Genomic DNA, 9,270 nt, shown 5'->3' with positions numbered 1-9,270 from the left:
AAAACCACGCAGACTGAGAAAGCGCCACTGGGTCGTGTAAACATTTATGGCAATCATTGAGACATATATTTTTGTCCTAAAATGGACTCAATGTTGTAATTTCATACAATTCTGATCATACAATTAATCAATCGATCTTTTAATCACAGATAAAGCACAAATGAAGTGGATGTGATTTGACATGTCCGCCGTCATGCCCCCTTTGTAAATGTAGGCCTGTTCAAATTGAGCTCAAACAACGGTTGTTTGGCGCCATCTAGTGGTTTATTGTGAGCATCGCATTTTGGATTGACGTATCCGATATTAATAAAATGAACCGTGATTGATTGGTCGCTACTTGAGCCTTTGGCATGAGATGTCGACAGCAAGTACAAAAATGTGTTTTTAAAAGCAATAATTGTTCTTAAGTAGTATATAGTTATGAAATGAACTCATTCAAACCAAAAGATGTAATTTTACACTTTTAAGAGTGCAGATATTCTAACAATCAGGTACTCATTTATTTAAGCGTTAATCTAAGGGAGTGTCGAAAAATAGCTGGTACTAAAAGAAAATATTTCAATTTTGCAGGTAATAATGGTTAAATACATTGATTATCCCTTTAAATGCCACTACTAGGTACCTATTGGAAACATGTCTTGTAATGTGGCATTGTTCCACTTTTGCGAAATCTCGATTTAGTTCATTTTATATTCTTCGATTGATACATGGCCCAGCTCTATTTCTCACACATGACGTTACGTTTGACCCGGAGCTTTGAATAATTGCGGCTCGTCAGAATTTGGGAATATGGGGGCTTTAGATAATGCTGCTCGCGATGTGGTAGACAATTAGGAGTGAATACGTATTATGGGACATTATAGCTTGAGCGGATTGCAATCTTAAATCTCAGAAGTGAATAATAAGAGCTTAATCCTGTTGATGGAAACAGAAGGCCACCCGTGTTAAAATGGCTCAGTGCTCAAACGGACCTCCGCTTGAATCTTGTGCACCTTCTCGGGCATGTGGCCCAGTTTGGCTTGCCCAATTAGCAGCTCTGTTTTCACATAAATATCTATGGTGCTGACATTTAGCCAAATAAAGGTTGCGGTTTCAGTTTGTGAAAGTGCTACGTCGTGGGACGCAAGAGAAGAAAAAACATGCCAAAAAAAAAGATTTACTTTTAAGAAGGGCTGATATTATCGTTTTGAAGTTCAATTTCTAGATGTGTTTGCTCGGGTGCTGCCCGGCAAATTAGACTCACTTAATTGCAGCTCAATTTTTTCACCCCCGTTTCAACAAACCCATCCCGTCACACCCGTGGGATGTCAGCTGACCGACACACAGCTCGCCTGACTCATAGCTGATGAGCGACGGCTATGGTGAATGCAACGTTCCTGCAGGTTATTTGTGAGCTCTGCAACAATAACATTGCAGACGTTGTTGGATGAACTCAAAATTTGAAGGAAAAAAAAACAAAAAAAAACATTGCACAAATATTTTGCAACAAGATAAGCAGCTTCCAGTGTGTGGTACATTATTTTTAAAGTTGTGAAAGGTTCCTTTAAATAGACGGTATGGCTCAGTTGGAGATGCAGGCACGACGTGCATTACGTGATCGCAAGCATTGCTCTATATTTATCAAATCATGAGGCTTGTTGTGACGCTTGCAAAAAAAAAAAAAAAGGACGCCCACCTCAACAAATGCAACATGGTGCCGCACCATCTGCAGACCTGTGGAACCTCCTCGGGCTTCAAGTCACTCAGGTAGGAAGCAGGCTTCAACCATTAGTGTGTTTGTTTAACATTTCCATTGAAATCTAAAAAAAAAAATTAATTAAAATCACTTTTCCAAGAGAGACCTGACCAACGATGGCAGCAATCTTTATTCTCATGGGTTCTCCTTATTTTTGTAGACGATGGATGAGATTCCTCCTATGTGGTGTTGTCCTTCACGTTGGAAAGATAGTTTAATAAAAGATAGCTTTTATTTTATTCCTTTATTCTTTTATCCCAATCATTTTATTCACTATTTTATTCTTTTTATCCTTCATTTTATTCGATGTTTTACCCTTACTCATTTTTCTTATCAGATTTAGCGTTTTATATCCTTGAGCTATTGTGTCTGTTTTTACGATGTTTATTGTTTTGTACAGCACTTTGGTCAGCTGTGGCTGTTTTAAAGTAACAAATAATATAACAAATAAGATTGGATTGGATACGGATGAGCAATAAATCAAATGAATTCAATACTTTATCATTTTAACAATCATATATTTGGAAATATTAAAATAGGTAGGCTACTCTTTTTGTTGCATTTACAGGAATAGTGCATTTATTCAGCAATTCTTTTTACAGCAGTAAAACGGTCATATTTTCTCGATAATCAACTCTTTTAGTAGCAGACACTTTTAGCTACTCCTTTAGTCTAACACTTGAAAATATTTGAACATAAATATTAATATGTACTGCATTTTCCGCACTATAAGGCGGAATGATTTCATCGATTAATCGGGTAATCACTTAAAATTTTACAATACAAGTCAGTGTTCCCCACGAATACTGTTTATTAACCGACTTGTTGATATTGTTAAGTGATGGAAAAAAAAATAAAAATCATCTTTTATTCATCATCCTTTTTGAAACCCTCAGTCACTGGTATAGAGCTTTCCAAAATATGTTTGCTAATGTTTTTTTTTATTTGATTTAACACAAAATAAATAGACAGAGCAGTCTACTTACATGAACAAATTCAGAAATCAGAATAATTAGTTGAAAGGCTAAAAATCAGATTTCAACCATTTTTAATTGAACAATCGTTCAAAACGATAACTTGAATATTAAAATAGTTGCTGATTAAATTGATCTTCAATTAACTTGTCTATTAACATGTCTATTAAAACCTTTTAATTGTTTTTTCAGTGTGTTAAAATCTTACTCTACTGATAGTCAATCTATTATTTTTAATTTCTTCAAGGATTTATAACTTTATAATGTTTTCAATTGTTGCACTTTTAATCTCTTTTCAGGTTGCATCCGTTTCCCAAGTTCAAATGGAGGACTTGGACTTCAGTGTGGAAATCTGCGACCGTGACTGGCAATGTTTTTTTGAGATGTGTGAGGAGTGCGACCTGCGTTCTCCTTTGCTGGCGACATCGGATGAATCTGAGCTGAGTGATGGCGATCACGCAAAGTCCATCCACAAAGAAAGTTTCCGGAATGCCCATCTGACTGAGCGTTACTCGGAGGCTGAGCGCTCGCCGGACAACGCGCCTGATTGCAAGCGCTCGGATGCGGAGACCCAACTTGGTCAAGAAGCCGCCGGTGCGATGGAGAACATTTTGTCGGGCAGCGAGGAAGATATTCATCTGCAGTCCATCAATATGTTCTTTGAAGGGATGACAAATCACACATACGAGAACGAAATAAACAAAGATTCAAAGCAGGAGGATGGACTGTGCGGCAATGGGAACCAAGCAAGTTCCAAGCCGCCTCCCCTTGTTCAAACAATGGTTATCAAAGAGAACAACCTGGACAAAATTCATTCAGATTTGTTATTCCAAGTCAGTTCGCAGGGAAAACCGGTTCAGAAGGGAAGCTTAGACGTCCCCCTCCCCAGCCACTTCATCCAGCTCCTCCAGGACGGCCCCCAGATGTTCCCAAGCCAGCCGAACGACATAGTCTCTCCACTGTGTCCTGGATCGTCCCCAGGGCCCCCTCTCGGAGGAACATGCCAAGAACGCCTCACCAGGAAGGCATCCAGGAGGCATCCTAAGCAGATGCCCAAGCCACCTCAACTGGTTCCTCTCAATGATGAGGAACAACGGCTCTACTCAAAGTTCCTCCCGGATGACCGAGCTTCTCACCCTGTTTTTAAGGGAGAACCCGGGCACCCTGAAGAGGAAAATGATTTCTGCCGCTTGCATCCGGGATCTCATTCTTTCGGTCACGACCCACAGCCTGTGACCATAGGTGAGGGTAGGGACATAGATCGACCGGGAAATCCCCTTCGGAATCAGCTCCTTCTTCACCACAACAGACCAGAACACAGTCCACACGGCAGACGTTGCACCGATCCACCTGTCGTTATCCATCCTGCCCTCACTCGTGAACAAGAACCCAAGGTACTTGAACTCCTCCATATGGGGCAGAAGCTCACCCCTGACCCGGAGAGGGTTGACAAAATGAACACCATCAAAAAAGCCCAGCCCATTTCTCATACTTTTTACGACCCTCTAGCCTGCAGTTCACATCTCAAGATTGACAGGTCAACTGATACCGAGTCGTTTATCAAAATCGCCACTGAGACCAGATCTATTGACCCAGCACTTCAAAAACCTGAAGCTTTATTCGATCTTTATAAGACAAGCACAAAACAAGTCCCCAGGTCACCGTTATCACCACTGGCCGCCATGAAAAGGAGAAGGCGGACGAAGAGTTGGCATAGCATGGATTCAACCCGGCGTAGACATGAGAAGATAAATGACGAGAAACAGAGTTTGTCTCCATTTGATCGTGACATAAAGGTATTATCTTCAAATGAGGCGCAAAAAACTGAGTGGGGAGGTCGCCGTCGACATGAAAGAAGGAACAGATGGAGAGATGGAGAACATAGTGCTGATCTATTACATCTCCAGTGCTTTAATCCTCCAACTTGTGGAGATCAATTCAATCTAGAAGACAGTAGAGCAGAAGTCCAAGCGGCTACCAAGAGAAAAGAGTGGGATGATGACGATGGGGATGATGATGTGGATAGCGGCCAAGGTGATACCCTATCTGCTGCTAAGTCCGTCCTGGCTGCAGAGTCTTTACATTCTGGCCGAGACAAGCACATGGTGTGTCAAAGGCAGGTTGAGTCTCAACACCAGCTGGAGATGGGAGCTCCCAATCTGATCCAAAATAGCCATGACTTCTTGGTCATATCTCATGCGCACAACTCGACCTTTCCCAACACAGAACTCCAGGAGTGCCAAACCTCTGTCGCTCCAGTAGATGAGCTAGCAACCAAAGTGACAGCCAACTTTATGAAATTATCAGCTCATAAAACACACCTTTCAGAACGCCCTTCCACTTTAGTTCTTATGGAAAAAGAAAATCATGCGGAATGTAGTGAAGATCGTGACGGAGCCTGGAAGGGGAACAATTTGGTTGCTTCTTCTTCCGATAATACGAGGGGAACGAATCCAGGGTTGTGCAGGTTTGAAGATCCAACGCCAATACTGTCACCATCCGATAAAAATATCACGATATCGCAATCACGCCAAAGTCCAATAGATTCAGTTAAGGTGGTCTCGCATGAGGAAGGACAAATAAGCGAGTTTAAGGCTGGAGAAGATCATTTCACCTCAACATTACGTGAACCTGAATATACGTCCCATTCAAAACATCCAGTTTTTGTCATGTCTTCTTTTTGGAGCGAGATGGAGAAGCTGACAATAAATGACATCATGGGTCTAAGGAAGACAAAGAAGGAGACAGATGGGCGCAATTCCTCTACCGAGTCACTGCCAACTGGTGAGGAGGCTGACGGCCATCTTAAAACCGTTCGTCCGAATCCTGAATCCACTTCGTCAAAGTGCGTACTGCTGTGGGACAGTCGCCCTGGTGATATGTATCCTGAGAAAGTGGAGGTGACGTCTTTCAATGGTTCTCCGAGACATGAAAATTCAGCAAAGGTTCCCCGTAAGATATGGAAAAACACAAGCGTGCGCAATCTGCAAGCTCTGGATTCTCTGGAACCATGCGGCAAAAAAAGACACGATTCACAAACTTTACAAGAATTAGAAATCGATAAACGCAGTTTAGCTTCACCACACTGTTATAGTTTCTCTCTTCCTAATATATTTCAGTTCCTCATTGGCGGGAAACTGAGCCGATCTGTAAAAGATGACGTCATCAACGTGGACGTCGATGGAAATTCAGTCCCTGAAACTTACGACCATTTTTTTGCAGAATTTGGTATCGAAAATTTTTTCTACCCGTTCGTTTCAGAAAAGGAGCACACAAACATGATTCCAGTCATTTCCCGAGAGAAAAATATGCACTTGCCCGAAGCCTACGATTATTTCCTTGCATCATCTTCTTCAGACGATTCTGCAGACGAAGACCAGGATGAAAAATGCCGTCCAATGAGGGTGGTAAGCAGACTTACCCAAAAAACAAATACCACACAAACGTTCACGGACAATTATGAGAATTTCTTTTGCGACATGCGGGACAATTTCTTTTGGACGGCGACGTTCTCCTTCAGGAATTTTCATCTCACTGGAGGCGCAGTTCGGAACAAGAGATCAATCCCGTCCTCGTTTGTACACAATGCGCTTCCTCTCCGTGATTTAGGACATGTGGACCTTCCTGATCTGCTCGTGGGACGAAGGGAAAACCGGATCACCAGATCCATATTGGCGCAACCACTCGGATATGAAGATGTGCAAAGGGCTCTTCCAAATCCAAGTAAATTGCTTTTATTTATTATTATCTTATTTATTTAATGTTTTCAATTGATTAAAAAAAGAAATGTATTAAGTAGGAGCTGGAAAGTATAGATCTAATTTTAGTCTAACCTAAAATTTCTGAGAAACACCCTCAACCAGAGAGTGTTTTCGTAAGTGTGTCAAGACTCGGAGTCTTGTTCAAGCTAGAAGGCGGGATTACATCGTTGGTTTTGGCTCTCACAAATTTGATCAACCAATAGGAGAATCGTTTAATGCGCTGATGTAAAATCGGTTTTAATGTCAACATTCATAGATTTTACTAACAAAATAACTATTCATCGCTTGTGAATATTTATTTGGCCATTTTCACAGTAAAATGTTTATATTTAGCGATAATTAATTTGATAACTAAATTACAAAAAAATAGCGATTAATAGCTTGTGCATAGTCCACTAATTTAGCTTCATTTCAAATCTTTGATTTATAAAATGACAAATTAAGTTGATTCAATTTATTGCCAAGCCCTAAAAATAATTTAATTAAACATAAAAGTGGAACATTTTTATTGCTTTAATTATTTTATTTATAGGTATTTTTTTCTATTCATTTTTTTTTAATCATGTTTAGATTTTAATCCATTTTAATCAATTTTGTCTACAGGGACCGATGTTTCCCTGCTGCCTCTCAGACAATCAGACATGTGTCTGGTTTGTATCGCATTCGCTTCCTGGGTGCTGAAAACCGCAAATCCCCAAGTTGGAGACATGTGGAAGACTGGTACGTTTTTTTTACCTCGTAATATCGGTGCCAAAAATAATAACGAGTCATTCTGAAAACAAATAATAGTTTCAGTCATGTGCTGACTAGCTTTGTCGTTCGTCTTTTCGAACAGTTCTGCTGGCAAACGTAAGTGCGCTGTCAGCCATTAAATACCTGCGCAAGTACGTCAAGGTGGAAGGGGCAGCCAATCAGAAGAAAGAACGTCTTACCATGCTCGGTGGTACTTGATGTTTCAAAGGAATTCGCCGCTGATCTCAAGTCTTCCGCGTTGAACTCAAGCATTCTTTTGTGATTCTTGCTGTCACAAACTTTCGCCATGGCACATTGAATGCCACTTTCTGGAAGTATGCAAGACAGAGACTAGGGGTCAGGGGTCACACGGGGGAAAATCGATTCTCAATAGGCCGGACGGGTGAAATTGCGGTATGTAATTTGAAGACAATTAGTGTCACTTACATGTAGATTTTTGCACCCTGCCATGGCCTGATCCCAATTCCCAATTGCTGAGCTGTAAATAAAATAAAGCTAAAAATAAATAAAAAATGGATCGTTTCAGATGCAACACAGACCAAAGTCGAATGTCTCGTAATGGTCCAGACGGCGACCCCCGCTAATTGTGAATCGAAGGAATTTACCTGCGCTGAGTGGTAGCATGATGAAGCTAGATGCTAACGAGAACGCTAGTGTAGTGTTTCACTTTCTGAAGCAATCAGGAAGCTATTTGGCGCAAGTGTGGCAATTGGTCACTTCCGCTGGTAATTCGCTTGCGCTTATCTGAGCTTTGCTTGTAAAAGTTAAGGACTTTTGTCCATTAATTATGTATAGCGGACTAATGAGTCCGGTACAATTATTTATTTCTTTTCTAAAGCGTCACAAAATCATTTTGCAGGCCAGAATAAACCTCTTTGCGAGCCAGATCCGGCCGTAGGTTTGACACCCTTGAGGTCCTAGAATCCCTGTTTTTGGACAGATTTCACCTGGCTCGTTTTTGTTGTTGTTGTTTGTTTGTTTTTTTTGGATAATGTTTATTAGTTTTCCCTTGATTTCTCATTTTTGTTTGTTTTTGTAGTCCAGCATGACAATTGTTTCCCACAGTTGTCATTGCAGTTACACAATAAACCAATAACAAAAGGACATTTTGACTTACTTTAATTTATGACGACTAATTCCTTCCGTTTTAACAAATCATGAGAAATGAAGCAAGTCAGATTGAAGCGAGCTACGACCAGAAACACTGCTTCAAACGCTTTACTCAAATCTCGCGGTCGCGTGATGATGACGTAAAAGGCTTCGAGCGCGAATATTGGACACCGGAAATTACGTTCAGATTTGACGGGTACGTGAGATTTTAAAATATATTTATAAAAGCATCTATGCCAAAATCATTTTTCAAAAATTAATAAACTAATTAAACTTCCAGTGAAACATACTGTACGTTCTTAAAAATGATTTTATAATCAGACGGATATTTAATTTGATATATCTAAAAAACCTAGTCTCCTCCATATCAGAATGGTTTGTATGGTTTTATGCGTTTAACTGTTGTGGACTTCTTTATTTCCCTTTTGTGTAGGCCTGTTGCGTTTACAGCGTCGTTATTTAATAAATAATTAATAATTCAGAGAGTAGAACGATCTTCTTTTAAGACCATGACATATAATTATTTTTTTTGTGTTTTTTCTTTTCTACATAAATTGTATTGTTTTGGTGACTTTTGTTTCTTTTAATATAAATAACATGACTGGGAAACTAGATTATCCCGTCGTTATTGCACTTTTTAAGCACTAGAGGGCAGCATATGATCACAAAACTGAGTGTTATTGTTTAAAAAAAAACAGTGCAGTAGTTCAATTCATATGCTCAACATTTTTGCGTGTGGATCCCAACTATTAAATGCACATCTTGTAAAGCACCTCCTGTTGTCCTTTCACCATGTCACTCCGTAGATGACGATGCAGAACTAAAAAAAAAAAAAGACGGTGTTTTACTTTTATTCCATGCATTCCTTCTTAAATATACAGCACTATGATTGGGATACAGTAGCGTGCACTTGCATTATATAAATTGTGCAGGTGTC

The 9,270-nt window shown here is 40.0% G+C and overlaps 1 protein-coding gene across 1 annotated transcript; it reads left to right on the top strand.

Annotated features, from left to right (window-relative positions):
* The first annotated feature begins 913 nt into the window (after nucleotides 1–913).
* Nucleotides 914–8,786, top strand: perm1a (PPARGC1 and ESRR induced regulator, muscle 1a). Its single transcript, XM_088407938.1, has 4 exons — nucleotides 914–1,746; nucleotides 3,009–6,432; nucleotides 7,074–7,190; nucleotides 7,306–8,786. The coding sequence occupies exons 1-4, from the start codon at nucleotides 1,684–1,686 to the stop codon at nucleotides 7,419–7,421; spliced, it is 3,720 nt and encodes a 1,239-aa protein (XP_088264064.1). The 5' UTR covers nucleotides 914–1,683; the 3' UTR covers nucleotides 7,422–8,786.
* The last annotated feature ends 484 nt before the right edge of the window (nucleotides 8,787–9,270 follow it).

This window comes from Hippichthys cyanospilos, chromosome 2, assembly GCF_059441005.1.
Source record: "Hippichthys cyanospilos isolate Australia breed blue-spotted pipefish chromosome 2, RoL_Hcya_1.0, whole genome shotgun sequence".
NCBI classification, from domain to species: Eukaryota; Metazoa; Chordata; class Actinopteri; order Syngnathiformes; family Syngnathidae; genus Hippichthys; species Hippichthys cyanospilos.
Note: the sequence above shows the minus strand (reverse complement) of the source record. Positions and strands in the feature narration are given on the sequence as shown.

What these genes read in the sequence shown, in the direction of transcription:
- perm1a (XM_088407938.1), top strand. Translation starts at nt 1,684, where the DNA reads ATGCAACATGGTGCCGCACCATCTGCAGACCTGTGGAACCTCCTCGGG. An exon ending in TCGGGCTTCAAGTCACTCAG is followed by an intron (nt 1,747 to 3,008) that starts GTAGGAAGCAGG and finishes ATCTCTTTTCAG; the next exon opens with GTTGCATCCGTTTCCCAAGT. An exon ending in TGGAGACATGTGGAAGACTG is followed by an intron (nt 7,191 to 7,305) that starts GTACGTTTTTTT and finishes CTTTTCGAACAG; the next exon opens with TTCTGCTGGCAAACGTAAGT.